General features: G+C 58.8%; 1 protein-coding gene and 1 long non-coding RNA gene across 3 annotated transcripts in view; one reads left to right on the top strand and one right to left on the bottom strand.

Annotated features, from left to right (window-relative positions):
• ATP6V0D1 (ATPase H+ transporting V0 subunit d1) overlaps positions 1–24,088 on the top strand; it is a 38,092-nt gene extending 14,004 nt beyond the window's left edge. The window contains exons 2-8 of one of the 2 annotated variants that reach the window (XM_022583464.3): positions 9,583–9,754; positions 17,816–17,994; positions 19,391–19,470; positions 22,815–22,892; positions 23,018–23,194; positions 23,304–23,381; positions 23,478–24,088. In XM_022583464.3, the coding sequence (XP_022439172.1) occupies positions 9,583–9,754; positions 17,816–17,994; positions 19,391–19,470; positions 22,815–22,892; positions 23,018–23,194; positions 23,304–23,381; positions 23,478–23,639 (926 nt within the window). In that variant the 3' untranslated portion in view covers positions 23,640–24,088. Of the gene's footprint in view, positions 1–9,582; positions 9,755–17,815; positions 17,995–19,390; positions 19,471–22,797; positions 22,893–23,017; positions 23,195–23,303; positions 23,382–23,477 lie in introns of both variants that reach the window. The other variant, XM_022583465.3, reaches the window with a different exon arrangement.
• Positions 6,251–19,391, bottom strand: LOC149744685 (uncharacterized). The gene is made up of 3 exons (XR_016391007.1): positions 18,417–19,391; positions 13,034–13,236; positions 6,251–7,310 (listed from the first exon to the last, which is right to left on the bottom strand). It is a non-coding gene; the product is annotated as an uncharacterized LOC149744685 (long non-coding RNA).
• Positions 24,089–24,426: the final 338 nt, after the last annotated feature.

Genomic DNA, 24,426 nt, shown 5'->3' with positions numbered 1-24,426 from the left:
TCATGGGTCGTAGCTCACCCATTTCCCCCACCTTCAACACTTTAAACTCCAAACGAGATGCCGTGTGGCAAGGCCTGGGGAAAGTGGAGTGCTATGAGATTCCCGAAGCAGGCGACCACCTCTCTCCCAGGGCCAGCCTGAGTGCTGATCAGACTCAATCTGGTGTGTTACTGCTTCCCCTGTGTGTTTCCTGTCAGCCCCTTGAGCGGGGGGTGGGGGGTGGGGTGAGGGGGTCAGGGGTCCTGGACAGGACCAGCTTGGATGCTACTGTTCCTGCCACTTCCTGCCTGGCCCAGGCCTCTTGGGTCTGCTGGGCATGAGTATGGAATGGCTCAACTCTGCTCCTGGCCCGGGTTGCTTGGTCTTGTTTCTGTGAACTGCAGGGAAGGAGGCTTCGTGCTGAGAACAGCGTGGCTCGCAGCCCCAAATGAGGCCTGATCCTGAGAGCTCATCCATAGGGCCTAGGTCTGAGCACAATGAGTATTTCCATAGCTTGGACTCTAGGTACCGTGGAGCCGGCATGATGCTCCAGCCAGGATCCAGCCTGATCTGGCTTAATTTCACAGGAACAGCAGCCCCTGCAACCCTAAAACTGCTTTCCCCTAGTTGAAGTGAGCTCCATCTTTTCTTAGGGTCCTTCCTCCAAAGGACTATGCATGTAGAACAGAAGCCAAGCATCAAGGGCAGAGAGGATTGCTCAGGCGGTGTGGGCCAGTGGACCCAGGAGCCAGACATGGGCATGAGCCAGCTTTTGAGAAGCTCCCTGCCACAGCTGGCCTTTCCCGGGCTGCCTGGCGCCTGGCCACGCAGGGCCACTTTACCTCTTCTTGTTCAACACCCAGGCAAACATACATCTTTGGGAAAGTGAAAAGAAGCTCTTCGCTCGCAGCCCCAGATCCACTCCAACCTGCCTGCACTGTAACTGTGGTGGTAAGCCTGGAGAAGAAAGAGCTTGTTCAGGGTCAAAGTACAGGGCAGCAGCAGAGGTGTGGGCCCTGCCTCCCAGGGCGAGGCTGGCTCACTTGATTCTCAGCCTGGGCTGTGGAGGGCAACAAGGGAAGCTGCCCTGCAAGCCCTGTGTCTCCTGGGACATGCCAGTTCCATGGGGCCCTGGGTGCGGACGTCCTGATGAGGGGCTATCCAGGCGGATCTCCACTCAGTCAGAGGAGAGCTTCTTGGAACTTGCCCTGGGTGCAGCAGTAACCAGTTCTGCCCCTCCCTTTGGCACGTGGGACTGTCACCTGCCTGGCACCCTCCTGACTGTCGGGTGGGTTGACTTCCTCATGGGCTGTGAGTGATGCTTTCATTCTCCCAGCTGCAGGGACGAGGTGTTCCTGAGGGTAATTACATGTGCTTCTGTCACCACCTGCCACCTGTCTCGGAGCAAGGAGAAGGGTGGTGAACCTTGCTGCCACCTAGACAGCACACATCCTGCTGCCTCCTAGACAAGGGGAGTGACACTCCCGCTAATCAAATCTCTGATTCTGATATGCTGGTGGGTGGTGTCATCCGGGCCACTTCTACAAATCAGCCCCATCCCCCTTCTGCAAATGCCATACCTCACTGAAAGGCCTCCAGTATGAAACAAAATGCCAGCCTAGGGACCTAGGAAGAAGAACTCGCTGTCCTTTTCCTGCAGGATCTCTGCCTTATGCCAGCTGAAACCCAGTAACTTGCATGTGGCTGTGCCAGCAGTAGCCTCCAGGTTCTTCCCGAGACTGCTGGCCCGCCAGCCCGGGGGCTTCCCATGGAGCAACGGCTGCCCTTGGCTGCACCTGCTCCCGAGGACGGCAGGGCAATAGCTCACCATGTGGTGGGTGGTGCGGAGTTGGGTCCTAGCCTCTGTCCGGGTCCTTGGGGTCGGGCTGCCCAAAGCTCTGTATGATCCTGCTCATAGGTGAGGTGAGACATGGGAGTCCCAGATTTTGAGCCCACTTTGTTCATCCTTCCCCAGGACATAGCAGAGTGTGGCCTGTGCGTGTGCGTGCCCGTGCTGCACAAGGGCCCCTGGGGAGAGGACACACCAGAGCCCTGGGGAAGGGTCGGGACCATGGGAAGGAAGGGCAGGGGCACACTGTGGAGCGCTGAGTGGGACGGCCTGAGCAACAGACTGGAGTCAGAACACAGACCACCTGACTGGGACTGAGCCTCTCCATTGGTGAGCTCTGGGTGGGATCCTCTCTGTGGAGCTCTGGGTGTGCCGTGCCATGCTCAGTTTTCTCTGTATAACACTGTCTCTGTTCAGTGTCTACCCTCGGAGGCTGGCACTGCAGGGCCTTTCACCAGGTGACTGGCCAGGAGCCTGGGTCCAGAGATTCCACCTGCTGCTCAGGGCCAAGCTGTGGGACAAGATGTGAACTCAGGTCACTGTGGTCCCAAAGCCCAGGGTCCCTCTCCCTTGTCCCACTAAACCACCTAAGGAGCTATGTCCTGAAACCAGTGACCTGGCAAAGTGGGGCTTCAGAGAGGGGCTGTGGCTGTGCATGGACATTGTCCTGGGCTAGCAAGAGGCTGTGGACACGTCAGTTTGGGGTGGGGGCAATCCCAAGGCTCTGGATGGGGAATGCCAGGCGACACCTGAGGGAGGGGAGGAAGAGCTGGTATTTGATAGGAAGAGTTGGAACCCAGGGCTAGTCAGTTACATGAGGTCTACAGGGAGCCTGTCATGGGCCTGGTAGAGGCCTGGGGATGAGGAGGATGCTTAGTCTGTGCCGCAGCCCCCAGGTAAACCCAGGGTTAATGGTTTCCATGCTGTGGCTCCCACGCTGGGAGTTCCAGATGTGGCGCTCTGACCCTGCAGAGCCAGCCAACCAGTGCACACATCTGCTTTGGAGCTGAGATGAAGAAAAGAGGTCTCCCCCACCCCCAGAGCCTGGGGAGGAGACTCAAACACAGTCCATTTGCTGGGGGGGGCGGTGGTTATGGCTCCATTGGGCCACCAGCCTGGCTGTCTGTCCACATCTGTCCATTTGTCTGAGTTTTCCCTGCTTTGAGCCCCTGGAAGTTGCAGCATTAGAGAGCCCTTAGGGCAGAACGAGCACTGGAGGTAGAGCCCAGGTCCAGTCCCTTCAAAGCAGTCCCTTCACCTGGGCCCAGCAAAGTGGTAGAACAGGCTCCAGGGCTCTACCACCCTCGCAGGGAGTGGCAGGATGGGCACGCTAGGCTCTAGGGAGCATATTTGCACATCTGGTTTCACTCAGCGGGCCTCAATTCCTGAAAACCCCTGAGCTCCCCAGGAGAGCATCGTTGAGTGACCTCTGGAAAAGCAGAAGTGAAGTCTGGGAACACACTGTCCTCTCACACTGTGCCGTGGCCAGCTGGCCAGCAAGGCCCCTCCGTGGGCCATGAGGCCGTGGGTGAGTCTAAAGCAGGGGGCCGCCCCGCCTAGTGTACTGTGCCAGGGCTGCCTCTGTGCCTGCTGGGCCCCTGGGGCAGCGTGAGACCAACCCCTGGCCTGGGCCAAGACCCTCCCTCCCTGCCTCCCTGGGGCCTTTGCTGCAGAGGCTTGGGGACTGGAGACGCCGTGTGCTGCCTGCCCCTGGGAGCCCTGGTGGGGCTGAAAGATCACTTTCAGGGCTGGCAGGATCTGGGAAGGGTTTCAGGAAGTGGATGGGAGGCAGGGCTGCCCAGCTGCCACCTCTCAAGGTCTGGCTGGAGCTGGCTGCCAAGCCCACACTTGGTCCCTCAGAGAGCAGAGAGTGTTGGACAGGCTAGGGGTCTTCATGCCCTCCTGCTAATCAGGGGCAAGAGTGGTAATCAGAGGTGCTAGCTGGGGCCTGGGCTCTGCTGGTGAGGGGTCCTGGCCCAGACGACCTGGGTTGGGGGTTGGCAGGCAGTGGAGGGACAGGTGGCAGCTATGGGGCCTCCTTGAGTCTGGCATGGCCCTGGGAGGAACAGTCATGCCAGGTGGGTGTTGGGCTACAACCTGCCCAGGCGCCTTCAAAGAGCTCAGCTGGATCCTGCTGGAACAGGGCAATGGTCTTTGACACAGGCAATCTCAAGGTGGACAGGGGTGCCCTGTGGAGGAGGGAGGGCAGGGCTCTCACTTGCCAGGCTGGGGTGTGCCCTCCCAAACCAGCCTCTCTGGCTGGGCCTGAGGAAGCAGCCCTGTTTCCTGGACTTCAAGGGCTTCTCTCGCGGGCACCCTGTGGACTTGCCTGGAGCACTTGCTTGTGCCAGAGATCACAGGCAGGTCACCCTAACCGGAGAATAGCACCGGTAGAGCAGAGAGTCAAGGGCTAAGGCTGAGGCTGTGCTAGGGCTGAGGGTGTGGGGCCTCACAGGCTGGGGAGAGGAGGCCAGGCTCTGGGGCCGCGGGGGCTGCTGGGTAAAGGTGACAGCGACACATTGGAGTTGGAAAACAACACTCTGGTGATAGTATGGAGAGTGGACTTGGGAGCTGGGAGCCAAGATGTGGGGCAGGAGACCAGCAAAAGGGCACCGTGGCGGTGAGGACACCTGAGCGGCCCCGGGAAGTGAAGTTGGGGGGATAGTCACCAGAACATTGGGACAGGCAACACTGGGAAGCAGAGGAGGTCTGGGAGGGTCCTGGGTGGGGTTGAGGGGCCCTGAGGAGCTGGCCCAAGGCCCTCAGGGGAGGCTGCAGGCCACGGGAAACTGAGCTGATTGGCTTCCTCTGAGGAGGGCTTTAGGTTGTACTGCAGAGAGAACTTCCTGACAGCAGCAGCATCTTCTTGGACGTGAGAACTCAGCCTCTGAGGAAGTCTTTTGCTGTGAGAGATCCCAGACTGGCCAGACATTCCTGATGCCGGGCCATGGATGGGAGGATTTGGGGTAGACAGCTGGGCTTGTGGGTAGACCAGAGCAGTCCCCCACGTCTGTGCTAACCATAACACTGCTCACACCTCAGCCCAGGCACGTCTGGGGCTCTCAGGGGCTGTCACCGAGGCTTTCAGGCTTCAGAACACAGAGCAGAATTAGCCCCTGCCTTCCCAGAGCCCCTGGCGTCCTCGTCTGCCCTCGGGGGCTGGGCCAGGGCTGGGTGGCCGAGTCTCCCACAAAGCTCTCAACAAGTTCCAGGCCTCTTCTCCTATGCTCTGATCCCACCCCCAGTCACACCTCCTCCACATCCCTCGGAGAGAGCAGGAAGCTGGAGGGGAGGGGGCTGGTTTCTAATGGGCCTGTCCCAGCCCTGAGGACTGTGTAAAGGGCTTGGGGCTGCCAGCCACTGGGCCTGGCTGCCAGGTTTCTTGAACAGAGTCAGAGCTGGTTCAGAAGCCCTGTGTGGTCTGAGCCAAAGGATCGGCTAGCCTGCCTGCCTCCAAGTTGCCTTCTTGGCTAGTGGGCTGTCCCCTCACCCTGGGTCACAGGGAGAAGTGGGTCTTGGCCAGGGGAAGTGGTCTGGAATGGCCCTCTGATGTCGTCACTGGGGGCTTTTAAAAATGAGTTTCCTGGTAAGGAAAACTCAGGCCTTGGGCAGGATTCTCGGTAGAATCTCCCGGGTTTGCTCTGATTCGACAAACACTAGCAGAAACCACCCGGTCGTCTGTGTTCCAGCAGCCAAGTCCCCAGATGCAGCGTCAGCAGAATGCAGTAGCCAAGACACAGGGATGTTTGCTTTAAGGTCCATGCTAAGCCCCAGGGGTGGGGGGCATGCAAAGGAGAATCCACCCATCAGCTTTGCCCCTCTTATTCACACGTACTACCTTCTGAAGGAATGGCTGGCACCACAAGTGATGCCAGAGGGGTTATCTGTGAACCATGACAGTCTAGGGCCCCCGTCAGGTGGGCAGTGAGTGTCCAGGTTGCCTCCAAGGCTGTGGAGGGGCCTGCTGTGGCCCCTCTTACCTCTCTGCCACCTGCCAGCTCTTCTGGAACTAAAGTCTGCCTGGGCAGCTGGGTCCATATCTGAAAGGCCCATCCTGGGCCAAGGGCCATGGGAGAATGGTCAAAAATGTAAGGGGTGGGGGAGGAGAGGAGACCAGAGTTGGGGATGGAGAGAATCCACCAGGTCTGATCTATATCCCCAGCCTCTCTATGCTTGACTGTGGGACTCGACACGTTTCATGTTTCCTCTGATTTCCCTTTTTTGAGTCTGTGAAATGGGCATGGCTGGTGGGTCCAGCACATAGGTTGCTCCTGGCATGGCGTTAAGTATTCAGCAGGGCCCATCTGTTTCCAGTTAGAGTTGGTCTTGGTTCCCGCCTTGTGTTGGGGTGCTGCTTCCCACCTCATCAGTGCCAGGCGTTGAGTGGAGTTGGTGGGGGCTGGAGAGGAGAGAGAGGGTGCTTGGTGGTGGGGGACTTGGGGAGCAAGGCTGCCCAGGGAGGGCAGCCCCGTGGAGCAGGTGAGGCTGGGGCGCAGAGGTTTCACGCGGCTGGAGAGATCGGGCAGCTGTAGTGGAGGTGTAGCACAGCACTTGGGGAAGCCTTCCGGCAGCAAGTGCAAGGATGCCAGGCGAGGGGGTGTCGGGAGGCCTGGCCCCTGGTTGCTTTGGAGGATAGGAATCAGGAGGCCGGGCTGGGGTCCAGGGCCCAAACTCACTGTCCCAGAGAATAGTGGGACCACTGGCATGAGGGGCCCCGCCAAGAGGACTGGGTTTTGCCCTGCTTTTTGCCCTGTGCATCTGGTCTGGCTTCCAAGCCCTGGCTGTGGCCTGTCACCGCCTGAGAAGGGCTCTTTGCTGCTGCAGTGGCTGGATGGATAAATGGACAGGTTTGAGCTGGCAGCTGCTGTGCCAGACCGTCAGACAGAGAACACCACATCCCGGCCTGGGCTTCCAGCTGCTGTCCGCACTGTGGCTTCCCCTAGTGGGGATTGGAGCACCTACTTTGCCCAGGCCATAACTCCCTGCCCACTAGTTTTTTCAAGTATCACAATGTTTACTGATAGATAAAAGATGTAAAAGCAGGGCATATGACATATGACTTGTAGAGTTAATTTCAGTATGAAAATAAGAGGTACCAATTCATATTCTCACCATTTGTTTCATACCCACAAAAACCACTTCGAGGGCATTAACTATCTCTCAAAACTTACCAGTTTTGTGCAAGTAAACCATGTTTCTTTTTTTTTTTAAATAAATTTATTTATTTTTTATTTTTGGCTGCATTGGGTCTTTGTTGCTGCGCGTGGTCTTTCTCTAGTTGCGGTGCGCGGGCTTCTCATTGCGGTGGCTTCTCTTGTTGCGGAGCACGGGCTCTAGGCGTGTGGGCTTCAGTAGTTGTGGCTCATGGGCTTAGTTGCTCCCCAGCATGTGGAATCTTCCCTGACCAGGGCTTGAACCCATGTCCCCTGCATTGGCAGACGGATTCTTAACCACTGCGCCACCAGGGAAGCCACCCATGTTTCTTTAAAAAACACAAAACAAAATACTTGTGCACTTATCCAGAGTCAGGGATATTAAAAGCTAGCTTGTAAAACCTATCACTAGTGGTGGAAATACAGGCTTATGCTCATACAGTGAAATCCCTCAATTAGAGTTAAGAATTTTTCTGTAACAACCAAATGGTTAATCAAATACTGCAACAACTCGAGCATTACTGAGCAAAGCACCTTCTTACCCCATGCCTTATTCCAGGTGTAGGTGGGCCTTGGCCACACTGGTGAGGAGGGGGAAGAATGGACCCAGGGCAGGGCTCACAGCAGACGGCCGGGGGTGAGGATGGAGGGGTGTGCACACCTCCTGGGAAAAATGGCAGCGGGGTCCACGGGGCAGAGCAGGGGGCTGGTGGCTTCTCCCTGCCCCTCCTTGCCCTCAGTTCGGTCCCCCTTTTGGGTGGCCACCGGAAAAAAGGTGTGAATGGTAGAGCGATGGCAAAGGCAGTGGATGATGAAGGCCTCCTGCAGGCCTCACAAGGTTCAAGTCCACTCTGAGTGACCAGGAGCCACAGAGGACAGGAGTGCTGACTGCCACCTGGGTGCAGGTAGAAAGTGGCCACTCCGATGGCATGCACCCCTCCATTCCTCCCTCCCTCCACGCCTCCCTCCCATATACTCTTCCATCTCTTCTTTGGCACACCTGACTCTGGGCTGGGAGCATTCTCCTCCTGATGGGGTACAGGAGGAGGGGCACCACAGGGGTCCCCTAAGTCTGTGGAGCGATGATGTGCCCCACTCGCCCTTCTTCTCTAAGCAGCCTGGTATAGCATGGCCCTCCAGGTCCACAGACACACGGGGAGGCCTTAAGCCGGGGCAAGGGGAGTGGCGCTTGTGGAAATGTTCACAGGTGTCACCCTTCCTGTCATCCTCTGGGCAACCTTCCAGGGCACAGAAAGCATGCATTCCTCAGTCAGCAGAAGCCAGCCTCCACTGTTGGACCTTAATCCACACTCACATGCATATGCACACATGGGTCCCTCCTCAGCCACTGTCCTTGGTCCTGCCATCACTACCACAGTGTCCCCCATTTCAAAGCCCAGTAGCAAACCCTCCTGCTGTCTTCACCAGCCCTCTATCGAGTCTTCCATTTATTCCACGGTTACTTACTGAACATGAAAATGCACCAGAACATACTGTGTTCTAGACTCTAGCATACTGCAGTGACCCAGAGTCCCTGCTATCATGGTTTATGTGCCCCGTGCCAGGTGGCATGTGATGTGTTACAAAGAAAAATGGCACAAATGAAGGGACAGAGTGGTGGGGCTATAGGAGAAGCCTCTGAAGATGGGCATTTGAGGAGAGCTCATCACTTTCCAAGCAAGGGGGCAGGGAAAGGGCCTGAGGTGAGGATGTGCAGATGAGTGATGGGGTCTGCCTGGTGTTTTAAGATCGCTCTGGCTGCTGGGTGGAGAAGAGACTGGGGGATGGGATGCACGGGCAACAGCTGTGAGACAGGTTGTTGCCACGATTCCCCTGGGACTCACCTGTCCTGCCTCCCCAGGGCCCTTCTGCTCTGTCCTCTCCTCCCTTTTCCCTCACTCCTGCTCTGAAGAGCTCAGGAGAGCCCGTGGGCTTGGCTTGCCTGCCTCCAGCTACTCCTCAGGCAAGGCCAGTCTTTCTCCCCAGCCTCATCTCCCCCTCACACCGCTCATTTGCCCTTTAGGCCACTCCTCACTCATGCCATCCTGCTAGCTGCTTCCTTTGCATTTTCCTGTCCCCGCGTTTTGCCTGGCCCAGCCTGGAGTGTCCTTTCAGTCCTATCTTGGTGCCCTCTCCACTTTACCCTTGGCCTGGGGCATGTCCTTCATTTCATATGCATTGTTTCTGCCTGGGGGTACGTTGGCTTGCTCCTTTAACCCTGAGGCTCTGGAGGGTAGGGCCCATGTCTTATTCTGCTTTAAGTTAGGGCCATCCTGGAGCCCACCATGCAGGAGAGCCTCAAAGGCTGTGGGTTGTGAATGGCACCTTGGGTTGGGGTTTCCCAGTTTTTCTTGTCATTTGGGGGAACAATGGTTTTACTTGTACTTGGACTCTGGGGCCCAGTGTCCTGGCTTTGGCCTGACTGCCCTGGAGTAGGCTCTGAGCCAACAGGGAGGTGGAGGCAGGGACAGGAGGTCAGGGTAGCAGCAGGGCACAACTGCAGGCGAGGGTCTGGGACCCAGAGTCGGGGTGGGGACAGGGACTTGGGGTCCTGGGGAGGCTCAGCACGGCCGGCTCTCACCCCCCACCCTTGGGTTTCAGACCTGAAGCTGCACCTGCAGAGCACCGACTACGGCAACTTCCTGGCCAATGAGGCATCACCGCTGACAGTGTCCGTCATCGATGACCGGCTCAAGGAGAAGATGGTGGTGGAGTTCCGCCATATGAGGAACCATGCCTATGAGCCGCTCGCCAGCTTCCTGGACTTCATTACGTGAGTGTTCTCTATAGTGCCTTTTCCCCCCACCGGATGGGACAGCTCCTCTGTCAGCAGGGTCCTCCTGGGTTGGGTGGCTGGGCTGCTTATTCAACAATGCTGGGCCCAGGCCACCACCTATAAAATGGGGTCACCAGCCACTTCAATGCTGTCTGGGAACCTGGTGGGCAGGCCCGAGTGTCCCACGCTGTAGTGCTGGATGAAGCTGCTTTCCCTGTGTCCCTGGTGTCAACAGGCATCAGGAATGACAGGAGCCCTTTCCCTCGTTCACCCTATAACACTCACCCTGAACACTCACCAGGCCCCCACTGCCCATGATGGGGTTGGGGGATAGGTAGAGCTTTGAAGAGTCAGGTTTTGGGATGGACCATTCAGGCCCTATGACCTTGTGTGGGCTGAGGCTCCTCTGTTGTCTCTGACCATGGCCCTGGGTCTCAGGGAGAAGTGGGGCAAGGCGGAGAGGGTGCTGAACACCTGGCTGCCTTTCCCAGTTCTGGCCCAGGCCCCCATGCTAACAACCCTTGGCTGCCCAGCGTTCTTACTGTCTAATCCTTGGGTGCAACCCTGCCTCCACTAAGCTCCTGGAGAAGAGGAAAGGACCCTGAGACCTATAGGCTGGGGAGGGCACTTGGACGAGACAGCCTCTGCTCACCAGGTGTGCCTGTGGAAACAGGGAGGTAGAGAGGCCCCTTCTGCCAGGATGGCCCAGGAGCCATGAGCCAGGGCCTGGTGGACAAAGAGTTGGCCCTGGCCCAGGTGGCTGCCCAGTGCAGGTGGTGGACAGAGACATCGGTGGCTGGCTTACATGAGCGTGCTCTGCACTGCTGGAGTGTGAGTATGTTGTGGGGAAGCCTTTCCAGGCGCTCTTCTGGGTACTGTCTAGCTTTAACCCTTCCCTGCTGGTGGGACCCCCGGATCCGTGGGACCTGCCATACCTCCTACCCTAATACTTACAGGGACAGGGCTGGATGCCTGCTGCTTGGCCTGCTTCCCACCCCCAGCCAGGAGCAGCCATTTACTCGCTCAAGTAGGGGCTGCAACCAGAAGGGCTCTATCCTTGGGTTGAGGCCACAGGCTGGGACACTTGAAGGGCTCAGGCTGGGAAGCAGGATGTCTCCTGGCCACAGGTCTCCTTCCGGGGGACCTCCCTGCTGTCCTGGCTGGATCCATATCACACTGCCCTGGCCTCCATCAGGGTACAGCCGACATAGTCCTTCTGGGCAGGAGGCTAGAGATGGCATGTGTCTCGTGCTGCCACATTGGGGGTCATACTGCAGTGCCCATCTGTCAATCAACCCCTAGCCTGGGCCTGGGTGTCATTTACCCCAAGGCCAGAGCTGAAGGACATACCAGGAAGCAGTGCATTTATTGCCAGAGCCCAGCCTTCACCTTGTTTGCACAGGGCTCCTTCAGCTTCCTGGTGAATGTTCTGGCCTTGCTAGCTAGGCTGGCCAGAGGAGGCTGACCCCATGCCAGTGGTCAGAGGGCAGATGTCATCCATCCTGCCGCCTGCTTGGCCACCTGCCTGTGCTGCCAGCCCCTGGCCTGTCTTGGTGCCCTCAGAGGCTTGGTCTTAGCCTGCCAGGCCATGAAACTGGAGAGGGCTCTGAGCGTGACTGAGGCTGCATGGCCGCCAGCTGTTTGCTGGAGGTTGGCTGCAAGCACCAAGCGTGCTTAAAGCAGCCAAGCACTATCCTGTGGCAGGCTGTCACTTCCCCGCCCCTTCCATTCATGGGTGATTGTGGCTCACAGTCTTCCCATCCCCTCAGTCCTGCTCTGTCTCAGGAATAGCTCGGCAGCCACGTGTCAGCCTGTCTGAGCCTGTGGCTGCTTGTTCATGACCTCGTCATCTCCAGTGACCTGCTCCTCTGCTCTCCACTTGAGCCACCCCCACGATGGCTGCCCAAGAACATGTCACCACCTGGAACTGCGCCGGCCCTGAAATCGCTGAGTCAGGCACCCCGTCTCTACCCACAGCCTTCAGGCCTTCCAGCCCACTCTCAGCCCCTTGTGGGACATGGGTTCCGGACTCAGCAGGGCTCTGGACCTTGCTTCCTCCCCTGCCACCCCTTCTGTCTTCATTTTCCTCCCTCCCCAGCTGAGGTTCCCTGGTCCATCATTCAAGCACTCTTCTGCCAACATCCGCAGCGCTCTTGGCCGCCCATCTCATGGTCCCACCCGGCTGGCAGCTCCCCAGCCCTGGAGGAAGCGCAGCAGCCTCCAGCCTCGAGGCGCCCTCCCCCACCTCCGCTGCCGGGAGCAGAGCCGGGGAAGCCAGTGTTGGGTGGATTTTCCCTGCTGCCAGACATGCACACTTACTAGTTCAGCTGGCCTGGACTGTCCCTGCCCAGCTGGCCACTCGCTCTCCCTACTCAGCACCCTGCAGCTCCCCACCGAGGGTGGGAAGACCACCTCCCCATCTTAAACACCATTCATCTCCTGCCCCCAGCCTTCTCTCTGGGTAGATGGCCCACCTCTTCCTCCACAGAGACAGTAGAAGCCAGTCCACCTCCCAGCACTGTGTCTGTGCCCCCCAACCGCGTTCCAATGGCAGAGGTACCCTCCTCTTCTCTTGGGTCCTTCTGCTGATGTCCTGAGTCCCCTCCCCCCACTCCCTGAACCCTGAGGGCCACTCATCTGCACTCCTGTCTGTGCAGCCCCTTCCCTTCCAGATTCTTCCCAACAGCATCTAAACAAGTTCAAATCTCTCACACCATTAAAAACCCATCTTGTGCGGCCTGAACTTTTACATTCACTCTGTGTTCTCTCACCTCCTGCATCCTGAGCCTCCAGTCCGCTTCCAGCCATCCCATCACTCCACCAAAGGCCCCGGCTAAGGTCACCGCTGACCTTCATGTGGCCAGGGTCTCCAGACCTAATAGGAGCCACACCCGTCTTACCTCCTCCCAGCAGTCTCCTTTCTCTCATGGTGTCTCTTCGATTTACCTCCTTCCTCCCCGGCTGCTCCTCCTCTTCCTTCTCCACTCCACCTCCGTAACCTCCTCCACCCTGGCTCATCCCAGGAGTAAGGAGTGTTGCAGAAAGGGCTGAAGGCTTTCACAGGGGCCTGTCCAGGGGACCTCCCCAGGCCAGGGACTCACCACTGTCTTCCCTGAGGAGGTGGCTGTTTGGCTGAGGGGAAGGGCATTTGAAAGAAGAATTGGGGGAAGGCAGGGGGAACCATACATGTCCCGAGCAGGTGGAGCACGGGGCCCCTGGCTCTGTGACCCTCTGGGAAGGAAGCAGATACCCTAGAGATGTCCAGAGGAATGTTACCGGAAAGGAGAGTGCCATCCCCAGGTGATGGACGCGTCAGCTAGATGCCCATTCCTGGATGTGGGGGCTTGAGGGAGCAATGCTAGTGCTACCCACAGACAGAGCTGGCCCAGGATGGCTGGAACTGGTTTCTCCAGGAGGCGGTGAGTTCCTTGTCATTGCAGGTGTGCAAGCAGAAGCTGGGCAAGGTGTCCTCTGCCCTCCTGTGTGAGAGACAGTGTCCAGTGCTTTTGTAGATCCCAGCCAGCCTTGAGCCAACACACATGACCAGTATTCAGCTCTGGGCCAGGTGCAGTGCCAGGAGGGAGGGAGACTTATGGATGCAATAGGATGGGTGCCAGTGGTGGTGCAGATAGCTTCTGGGGAGGCCTGTGGGAAGCTGCCACAAATGGAACCAGGGGCTTCAGCATTGAGAGGACTCGAGGGTCAGATGGGGTTCGAGAGGCCACTCAGAGTGGGTGGCCAGAGTGGAGGCAGCTGCCTCATGTGTGGTAGACAGGCCCTGAGTGAGAGAGGTCCCTCTGAAGTAGACTGTCATCAGTCATGTGGTTTTGAGATGATTCAGCTCAATTTCATGATGATAACATGTAATACATCACTGTACCAAGGGCTCCTTCCAGACTCAGCCATTCACTTGCTGTCTGACATGGGGTGGAGCCTCTGTTGGGTTCTCTGAGCTTCAGAGGAGACTTTGATCTGGGCCATCCCATATGGTGTCCTATGAGAGAGTAGGCCCCAGAAAGGAAGCTGGGAGAGAATGGCTTGTGGAGAAGTGAGTTTGGTCTCTGGGGATTCCCGGGTGGGCCCCAAAGGCTTTGTCCTTAGATGAGTGAGCCTCCCTGGAGGGGCCGTCTCCAGTGTGTAGCACCTGCCTGAAGCCCAGGCACCCATTGGCAGAGCCCGGGCACGGTGACCTGCACCATCTGGGGGAGGTGAGGTCTCATATTCTACTGTACCACCAGCCTGGAGTGGGCAGCTGGAAAGAAGCTTTGTCCTGGGACAATGGCCCCAAGTGCCCAGTGGGCCTGTCAGCACACCTGCCACTCTCCCCAGGTCAAATTTTCCAAACCTTGGGCTCTGCTGGGTCACAGCAGGTATCAGGTGTCCTTAGGCCTCCCTATTCTGGCCCCCCAGCCTTCACTGTCCACAACCACCATTTCTGAGCTGATAGCAGGGTCTCTGTAGGCTGTGGTTTCTGGGTCCTGGGCTCGAGCCGGCTCCGGCCCTGAGGGAGAGCATGCAGGTGCCCTTTGATGCTGAGAAGTCTCAGGTCTCAGGCTGGGTCAGGGAGGACCCAACTGGACCTCAGGAGAGGGGCAGGATTTTAATAAGGAGAAGGTCAGGGCATCACTGGCTCTGCTGGGGGCTGTACTTCAGTCATCCTAATTGCAGAGGGGAAACTGAGGCTTGACAGGTAATGTGCTGAAGCCACAGCTTGATATCTGTGTTCACTTTCCACCTGGGCAGTGCTCTGTAGGACTCAGATGTGATTGAGCACAGGTACGGTTACTAGCAGCTTCTGCTGGGAGCTGTAGTTGGGCCGACTGGCCGGGTAGTCATCATGGCCTATCCAGCGCCAAGCCTGGCCCCCCGGGGCCAAATGATGAGACCATGGGAGCAAGCCATCATGCTCCAGCAGGTGGCGCCAAAGGGCACAGCAGAGGGACAGGGCTTGGCTAGGGGCTGGGAAGACTTCTTGGAGGAAGTGACTTTCTAAACCCCATCCCAAGACTTCTTTTGGCCCAGGCTGACTCTTGAAGGCACAGGGTGAGGGAGGGCCTCAGGGCAGAGGAATACAGACTGCCCTACGCCCACCCCAAGAGGGCCTCTTTGGCCTGGCGGGCAGACGCCTGTCCACTCCCCAACTGTCTTCCTCTGGAGGGAGATGCTGACCAGCTGGAACCTCACACTCTCCTATTAAGGCCAAATGAAGGGAGGACTGGTGGAGTGGCTTTCTGGGGGCAGGGAGGCAGCAGCTCAAGCCAGACGACGAGGAGGATTTCCCTGCCTGCTGAAGGCCTTCACCCTGGGGGAAAAGCAGACAGCTGGGCCGGCATCATCTCTGCCATGCCCTGCCTCCTTTCATCCCAGGAAAGGAGATTCTGGCTCTCATTGGGCAGGGGAGAGAAATCAGGGGCTACTGCCATAGTAACCTTACAGTTGACCCGGGGGAGGGAGCCGCTGGGCCTGGCACAGGGTCATCCAAAGCTGGTCTAGCCTGGATTAGAAGGGGGCCTTGGAAGGGGCTGGGGAGCTTTACTTGGCTTAGCATTTCCCTTGGTGCCCAGCCAGGACTTCTAGCAGGAGAGTCTGGGGGCAGCCAGGGGGTGCTATCACCAGCCCTCACAACTGCTGTCAGGGCTGAAAAGTGAATCATAGCCATCCTGTTCCACATCACTGGAGGGACAGCAGCAAAGCCAGACAGTGGAGTCTTCCCACAGGGCTCAGCTCCGAGCCGGGTCAGGACCCTGACGATTGCCAAGGCACCTTCCTTGGGCCCTGACACCAGCCCCGTCCCCAACATAAATGAATACCCTGTGGTGCGAGGAGTGGAGAGGTTTAGAGAAAGGAAACTGACTTGTGAAGATTCCTCTGAGAAGATAAGGCTAGATGGGGAGTGTAGAGTCAAGGCATGGGGACCTGGATGTGGGTGGAGGTACATGGACACTGACCAAGAGACATAATGCTTCTCTGATTTATGATGTGACAGGGCCTGGGGCCTGCAACCTCTGTGTCTCATATCCTCTGACAGTGGGGCTGGTGATGCTGGTGGTTGTGGGATCAGTTGGGTAGAACAGCTCGAAGAGGTACAGCTTTCTCCCCGTCCCTGCCCAAAGTCTGGTGAGAGCGTGAACGAGCATCTTTGGGTTCGGCGATGGGGACTTTGTGGCTGTCTCAGGGAACACGATGGCTACAGTGGGGCTGGATGGGACACAGGTGGAGTGTTGCAGGGGTCCTGCGGTGCTTGAGATTCTGGAGGCATCAGGGGCACGAGGGATGTGCTGTCCAGGGTAGGGACAATGCAGGCTGGGGCTGGAGACCAAGGCACAAAGCTCTGGTGGGATCTCTCTCAGGTCCCTCGACTCTGCCAGCTCTGTCAGGTTGGGGCAAAAGGCTGGCCGTTTGAGCCCCTCGACTCGCAGCTGTGAATGGGCCCTGCCTGAAGCCCTCAGTTTGAGAAGGCAGGCCTGTCTCTTCTCAGCACACATCCTGTGGCTGACCCAGCCGGATTGGGGGCAGAGAGAGGGCAGCTGCCTGGCCCCAAGCCCGGGAGAGCAGAGGTCATAGCAGGGCACTGGGCTGGGTGGGAGTTGGGGGAGTGTGTAGCAGGCAGGGGGGTGGGGGTCAGGCGGGGACAGGAGCTGTGGTTTCTTCCTCCTGCCGCCTTCCTGGCAGGCCCTGTGGGAGTTCCCCCCGTAGCCAGCCCTCTGAGCTGAGGTCTAGGCCACCACCTCCTTACTTTTTTTCCCTTGGAATTGGGGGCCACTTCGTACCTTGGACAGCCTCAAGATACTGTCACAGGACAGCTGTTGGCCCACCCAACAGCCAGGGTGTGCTCAGTGCCCAATTCAGGGCAGCAGCCTCCAGTCCAGCTCCCACCCTTCAGTGGGAGCCCCACTCTGGCCTTGGAGCTGAACCCCCAGGCCTCATCCAGCTGCCTCATGCCCTGAGATCATCAGTGGTGACAAGCTGGAGGAATGTTGTGGCTCCTGCAGCCTGACTGGGGCCCTCTCGCCCTCTTCACCCCATTTCTCACACAGGTGACTACACGGAACTCTTGGCCACAGCCCCTTTGTGGCATTGTCTCAATGGGTGGAGGCAGAGCTTGCCCGTTGCCAAGTCTGAGCTGGGTAGCCCCACCCCTCCCCAGCTCTCCAGCCCCCTCTGCTGCCCATGCACTGTCCAGAGCGGGCCTTCTGTGCTGGAGGGGACTGACCTGAGCCCAGGCTCCTTCCAGGTCTCTGGGTCTCCTCCAGGCCATCCGGGTGGATCTTCAGGCCCTAAAGGAGGAGGCAGTGCCCTGTCTTCAGAGTGGGCTGCACAGGGCAGCTGTCTGCCTGCTTGTCTCAGCCTGACTGACCAGGGGCCTTACTCCAGGGACCCTCCCTCTGAGTCTTCTCTGGTTTTCCCTAGAGAAGCTTCTCCCCACTCCACTCCTCAGCCTCTCCTCCTCTTGCCATCTCCCCCTCTGTCCCCACCAGCAGCCAGAGTGCTTGTGGTACTCCTTGCTTATATCCTGCTCATGGGTCCCTCGTGCTCAAAACGAAGTCAGGACCCTCAGCCGGGCCCACAGGACCCGCCTCTAGGCTCCAGCCTGCTGGCAGCACCGTGCCGGTTCCCTTCCTTCTGCCAACCGTGACCGTGCTCAGTTCCTTGAGGCATCCGCCACTCAGCGATTGCTTCCAGGCCTTTGCACACACTGTTCCCTCTTCCCAGAACGTGCTTTCATCTCCCAGTTCTTTCATCCCCCATGCTGGCCCGTGCGCCTCACCTCCGTGCGCCCGTGCTTCCCGTGTCCTGCCAGAACACTGTTCACACCTGGGGGGTAGTTACTACCTGCTTCCTGATCACTCGTGGGGTATGTGTTCTCCCCCCCGACCCAGGGAGGGGCTGTGTCTGTCCTGTGCTTCTGGTGCCGGAGGAGGGGCACCCTTGGACAGGGAGAGGAGCCTGAGGTGGTGCTCGCCGCTGAGGGGCTGGTGGCCTGCGCCGCGTGGGGGCAGGGGCGCGGTGCTGCACCAAGACTTCAAGGGCTGCCGCGCTGCTGTGTGCCTCCCGCAGCTACAGCTACATGATTGACAACGTAATCCTGCTCATCACGGGCACGCTGCACCAGCGCTCTATCGCCGAGCTCGTGCCCAAGTGCCACCCACTTGGCAGCTTTGAGCAGATGGAGGCCGTGAACATCGCGCAGACGCCCGCCGAGCTCTACAATGCCATTCTGGTGGACACGCCCCTGGGTGAGCTACCCTGGCGGAGGAGGGAGGTGGCAGGCAGCGGCATCAGTGTCAGTGCCTCTGTGTGGGGTTTTCGGACCCCCGGGGGCGGCCCTAAGCCAGAAAGCGAGGTCCGCCCACTGCTGCTTACCCTTCTCTTCCCTTCCGCTTCGCCTCCCATTCTCTCCTCCTCACCTGCCTTTTGCTCCCTTCCTGTTGCTTTTGCTGGGCCAGGCTGACTAGCCCCAGGGCCTGACTCAGACCATCTCATTTTGTGAATCTGTCTGATTTCTCCGAATGCAGAGGAAGGCTGAGCTCACGGAGAGTGGAGAGAGGGTTTCGGGTCCCTTGGAGTCTTGGGAGCTCTGACAGACCGTGGCCCTAAGCTGGGCTGGAGTGGCTTGCTGCCTGTGAGGCAGAGGAGGCGAGCAAAGAGCTTCACTTACCTCCACAAAGCAGATCCCAGGGGCCAAGTCAGGCAGTGTCCGGCAGGATGCAGAGTTCATGTCAGAGGCCAAGGAAGGAAGGGGAACTGGGAGCTTCCTGCAGGGCCCCGCCTAGGCAGCACTGGCTCCTGCCTGCCTTGGAGGGAGGCTGGGGAGAAGGCACTAAGGCTGTCACCAGCTAGTGACCTCATAGCCAGAGTCCTAGTCCCCAGGGCACCACCTCCAGGAAGCCACCAGGGTTGAACAACTGGGCCCTAAGCTGCACTTGGTCCTGCACTAAGAGGCCTAAGCCCTACTTGCTGGCCTTATCTGCACAAGATCTTATCTCTCACAATAACTCTGAGCTAGTTCTGGGCTGTTGGTGGCTTCTTCAGTTTCTTCACCTTTAAAGAAGAAACAGACCAGTGAGTCCGTGGGTCCCTGGGGATCGAGGGGCTCTATCCTGCGTTGGCCTCTAATTCCCAGCCCTCCAGCGGCCCCCTGGGTCACTGCTCCATGCTCACCCAGCTGTCATGCTCATTCCTTGTTCTAAGGAGAAGGACGGTTTTCCAAATGTGGGCCCCAGGCTCTCCTGGGAGATGCAGAAAAGTGGGCGTCAGGCCCAGAATCCACAGCTGCCCCTCGAGAAGGGAGGATGTCACAGCCTCTTATGCAAGCCTTTCTTTGGCATGATCTGAGCTTGGGTCTGCCCCAGAGGCGATTAGATCATGTTATGGCTGGCCGCCTCCTTTATAAATCAGTTTTAGGAGCAAGAAGGCAGGAGAAGCTCAGGTCAGTACACATGGCCTGGAGTATTGCTTCGGCCACTTCTAAGGCAGTAGTCCAGGCCAGGTTGAGTGCCCCCCAATTACCAGCCAGATGGGCCTTGTGGCAGGGGTCCTCTGTGCCCTGCAGGGGCAGTTGAACATTAGCACAATTCTTGCTTCGGCCGAGTCCACTCGCCTGCCCCTCATACCCACGTCTTTCCTCCCCAGCGGCTTTTTTCCAGGACTGCATCTCAGAGCAGGACCTTGATGAGATGAACATCGAGATCATCCGAAACACGCTGTACAAGGTAGTGCCCCTGGACCCAGTGGTGGTGAAGTAGGTGGGTGGGGCCACGGGCACAGTGGGCTGATGATTTATGTGGGGTGCTGGGACAGGACACAGCTGCTCCAGGCTCCTCTCCCAGGGGCTTATCTGCTCACTCTCTGGCTCCCGTGACTGGTGCAAGACTTCATGGAACAGGTTCTCCATCCCCTGGGCCCAGATCAAATCAGCAGGAGTGGCTGGTGCTCCGCAGCTTGGCCTGTCAGAGCGGGCTCCTGAATGGCCACTCCCCCTGCATCCAGGAGCGTTACTGGCCACCACCCAGGCCATAGCTCTCAGGCTCACCCCCCCTGGACTGTCACCAGAAAGGACAGGCACCTGAGCACGGTGTGGGGAGGAACACAGCCAGGCATAGCCAGGTCCCTGTGTCCCCAGGTTCCCAGGTCTAGAACCAGTGCTGTGGCCCATCATCTTCAACCCCACCCACCTTCTGCTTCCCACCAGGCTGTGGGACAAGCTTGTGACCCCTGGAAATAGAGTGGGCTTGGGATTCCTGGCTCAGTCCTGCCCTGGCCCAAAGAGGTTAGGAGCAGGACTGAGAGCCAAGGAAGGGGGCCGGCCAGGGACCAGTGAGGGCTTTTGGGGGCAGACTGGGCCCTGGCCACGGTGAGGACCTCTGAAGCCAGGACCTCTGATGGGTCAGTAGTGGGCAGGCCCTGAAGGGGGCCTGAAGATAGCACTGGCCAGCAGCCCTGCTGACCTAACCCTGAGAACGCCTGTCTCTTGGATCTTCATGGTGAGGCTCTTCTCCTATCCTAGTTGGAACTAGGTGGCCAACACAGTGGCAGCCTGAGCGCAGGCCCTCCAATCTCCCTGCGGGGGTTTGGGCCAGGGTGCAGGGAGGGTCTGGAGGTAGGTGAAGAGCCTACCTGGAGGTTGTAGTAGTGTAGGCAGGAGGACAGCACATGCAGAAGCAAGTGTGGAACATGGGCCAAGCGGCAAGCAGTTTGCCGTGGAAGTGCAGGTTCCAGATGGACAGTGGGAGACAGGTCTGGAAAAAAAGGCAGGCACAGGATCAAGTCACCCAGGGTCTTGAACACCAGGCCAGAAGTTTGAATTTTATCCTGTGGGCAGGGTCGGCCAACGAAGGTTTCCAACAGGGTGGAGTATCATCAGAATGTGAGGACAGACTAGAGGGGACAAGACTAGAGGAAGGAAGATTATTGGCTTCTTTACTCCTCAGGACTGCCCTAGGAGCTGGGTGGGCATCAGTATCCCCATTTGTAAGACAAGGAAACTGAGGGCTTAGAGAAGGAGGGTGGGTTGCCTGAAGCCACTTGCTAGACACTGGCAGCACGGCTCAGCTTGTCTGCAAAGCGAGCGCTCTCGTTTGCCTGCCAGTAGGGAGAGAAAGAGGGAGATGGGGAGGGTGGGGTGAGGGGGGCCATGGGGGGGGCGGGCAGGCAGTGAGAGCCGGCTCAGGTGTGCCAGTGCTCACGCTGCCCGCAGCCCCCGCCCACCCCCACGAGGCTGTGCCTGCCCAGCTGGCCCACTGCCGGCTTCCTTGCCCTGAGGCAGGGTGAGGGGTGCGGCTGTCCCCCCAGCCTCACCCACACCGTCACCGGGCCTGACTGGTTCTAGCTGGAGTCACTGGCGAGGGCTGCCTGGGCACCAGCTTGTAAACACCGACCCAATGATACAGGCACCGTGCCAGGACCGCCTGTCAGGCGATGTCCCAGCCCAGTGGCCACAGATGGGAGATTAGGCGGACCCCCAGTAGCGGGTGGGAACTGTAGGCAGCTGGTGCAGCAGACATGGGCTGGCAGACTCCAGGGGACAGGATGGGGGTGGGAAGGTGACCTTGGTACCTGGGCCTCTGGGGTCTTGCCAGTTTCTTCAGCTCCTGAGCCTCCTGAAGAGAGTCTGGGCCTATGCCACCAGTCTCCACCACCCTGGGGTCAGCGTCTCCAGGATCAGTCCAGCTCGGCAAAGGCTGGTGGCTTCCCCCACAGATAGGAACTGCAGGCCCCACTGGGGCAGGCCTGGAGATTTGGACACACCCAGCTTGGCTGGCCACGGGGAAGGAGGTGGCTGGGGACAGTCCCAGAGGGACTAAACAGTGCCACTAATCAATGGTAGGATTGGCAGCTACCACGCGAGCCCTCTGCTATGCTGGGGTCCACTCTCCCTTTCCAGGCTTCTTTCCCCCTGACCTGTTCTAGACTTTTGTTTCCTGTGACCCCAGTGGTCACCTCAGGCCTTCCCCTGAGCCCAGCTTGCCCAGTGCTGCTGGCCAGGCTCAGCCTGGGCTCGTGGACTCCTGGGTGTCATCTCACCTCCTCTCTTGGGTCAGTAGAACCTGTGGCCCACATCAGCAGGTGGTGGGTGGAATGTTCTCTGCTCCTTAGAGGGCAGACCTCAGTACAGAAAGCTTTCCCTGCCTCCCAGCCCTCACCCCCAGCTCAGGAGAATAGTCTCTAGCCTGTAGAGCTGGAGTTCTTGTGGCCATGCCACCAAGTGGGACCCCGGAGCACCTGAGTAGAGGGAGCTCCCCAGGGGTCATGAGACTCTCCCCCTTTCCTTGACATGGAGAGCTTCAGGGAAGGAAGCCTGCCTGGGCCTAGCTAGTTTCAGGAATTAGTCGTGGGAGGGACCTGAGGCCTGGGCTGACCTGGCTTCTCCTCATGCCCAGCAGATCCAATTTGCCTGGGCAGGAAGTGCTTGTTCCCACCGGCAGCCTGTGTGTCCAGCCATCACATTGCAGGGCTGACATCTGTGCTGGCAATAACCATCCCTCAGGAGGAGCTGGGCTGACAGTACAGTTTGGTTCCTGCTGCGTGATGCCTGGGAACTACCTAGGGGATGGGAAGAGGAGGAGGTGCTCTTTAAGGTGGGGTGCTGAGAGGGGCCAAGGCACCCAGTCCAGGCCATCCCCTTGAACTCTCAGGGGTCACCATCCTTCACTGGCCCATCGACACGTGGTTTTCTGAGGAGAGAGGGGAGGAGGGGAGATTTGGGGGAAGGGCAGGCAGAGCAGCAGGGGGAAGACAGAGCCCTTCTCTGAGCCTGGCACTCCATGGGATGAGGGTGTGAGGGGCACCGCACCATGAAGCAGACAGTGGGCCAGAAATTGTTCTGTAACTACTGGGTGGGGAGAGGCAGCAGGCTACTGCTACTCGGCTGATTAACAGTCGGAAATCTGTGGATGTTTCAGGGGCTCTGACACGGGGGCTGCCCTGGCCACGGTTATGATGTTTGGATTCACCATGAATGGGGTCAGGGAGGGAAGGAGGGAACTGTGAGGAGGAGGCCTGGCAGACCCCCTCAAGTCTCCCTGCCTGGGCTGAGGAAGCCCCATGCTCTGCACAGGCCTACCTGGAGTCCTTCTACAAGTTCTGCACCCTGCTGGGGGGGACCACAGCCGATGCCATGTGTCCCATCCTGGAGGTGAGTGCCTGCCCACCCTGCCGCCTGCTGGTCCCCCATCCCTCGCCTGGGGGAAGCCCTGCCAACTGACTGGCTGCTGCCTCCCTCCCCGTCCCTCTCTCCTTGCCTGTGCGCTGGCCCCACAGTTCGAAGCAGACCGCCGCGCCTTCATCATCACCATCAACTCCTTCGGCACAGAGCTTTCCAAGGAGGACCGTGCCAAGCTCTTTCCGCACTGCGGTCGTCTCTACCCTGAGGGCCTGGCCCAGCTGGCTCGGGCTGACGACTACGAGCAGGTCAAGAACGTGGCCGACTACTACCCGGTGAGTGCCCTGGCTGTTGAACGGTGGGCGGGCATGTTGGCACCCACATCCCCACCCCATACCCAACAGCACCCTCATGCTCATGCTTCCCCCTGCTCCCCTGGGCCAGGAGTACAAGCTGCTCTTCGAGGGTGCGGGCAGCAACCCTGGAGACAAGACCCTGGAGGACCGATTCTTTGAGCATGAGGTGAGTGCTGGCCCTGCCCATCCTAGGGAGGGGTTGGTGGCTTAGGCCTGACTCTGGTCATGGCCACCTGCACACCACTCCTGCCTGTGTCTGCAGGTGAAACTGAACAAGTTGGCCTTCCTGAACCAGTTCCACTTTGGTGTTTTCTACGCCTTTGTGAAGCTCAAGGAGCAGGAGTGTCGCAACATTGTATGGATCGCGGAGTGCATCGCCCAGCGCCACCGAGCCAAGATCGACAACTACATCCCCATCTTCTAGCACCCTGGCCCAAGGCTCCCCACAAGTGTGTGTGTGCGCCTGTGTGTCTGCGTGTGCTGTGACAAAGCTCACGGCTCACCTACGTGCCCTGGGGGGTAGCACACTGTCCTAGTGGCTGCCCAGCTTCCCTGACCCTCTCTGAGACTGCTCTTGGGCCTGAAAAGGGGCTGGGCACCTGCTCCCCCCACCAAGGATGGACCAAGCCCCCCACCTCCAGAGCAAGGAGGCCCCCTCAGCCCTATGTTTACAGCCGCTGACGTATCTGAGAAGCATGTGGTCACGTTTGTGTTCCTCCCTAACCTGAGAACCCCTGGGGGCAGCGTGAACCTCCTCCTCCCTCAGCGGGTCCCCCAGAGCCGTGGCGCAGGGGCAGGATAGAGCGTGCGTGTCCTTGGGGAATAGGGGAAGTAGCTCTGCCCCTCTGAGACAATAAAAGCTGCCCTCTCTAAGCCCAGCTGTCTTCTGTCTCCTTTGGGCCCTAGTCCCTCTCCCAGATCCCCAACTCCCCTCGGGCCCCACCCTCGCTGAGCCCACCCCCACCTAAACCTTCTACCTTCCTTCCTCGGGTGGCAGCCCTAGGCTGGCCCTGTCCCTGTGTGGCCAGATTCCTCAGGGTGGGGAAAGTCAGTGGAGGATTAGCCCCTTCCTCTGCTGGAGGCTCTGACAGGCCTGTGGTGCTGGCTCCTGACTCTAGAGGGCGCCCAGGCCTCCCTCTTTGCTTCATTGAGCCCCAGAACTCCCTGGGCTGGGGTCATTACCCCCATTTCACTATGAGGAAACCTATGGA

This window comes from Delphinapterus leucas, chromosome 20 (assembly GCF_059928025.1).
Source record: "Delphinapterus leucas isolate spDelLeu-1000000601 "Yukka" chromosome 20, BTC_Dleu_Yukka2, whole genome shotgun sequence".
NCBI lineage: Eukaryota > Metazoa > Chordata > Mammalia > Artiodactyla > Monodontidae > Delphinapterus > Delphinapterus leucas.
The sequence above is the reverse complement of the archived record's forward strand: the minus strand, read 5'-3'. Positions and strand labels throughout refer to the sequence as shown.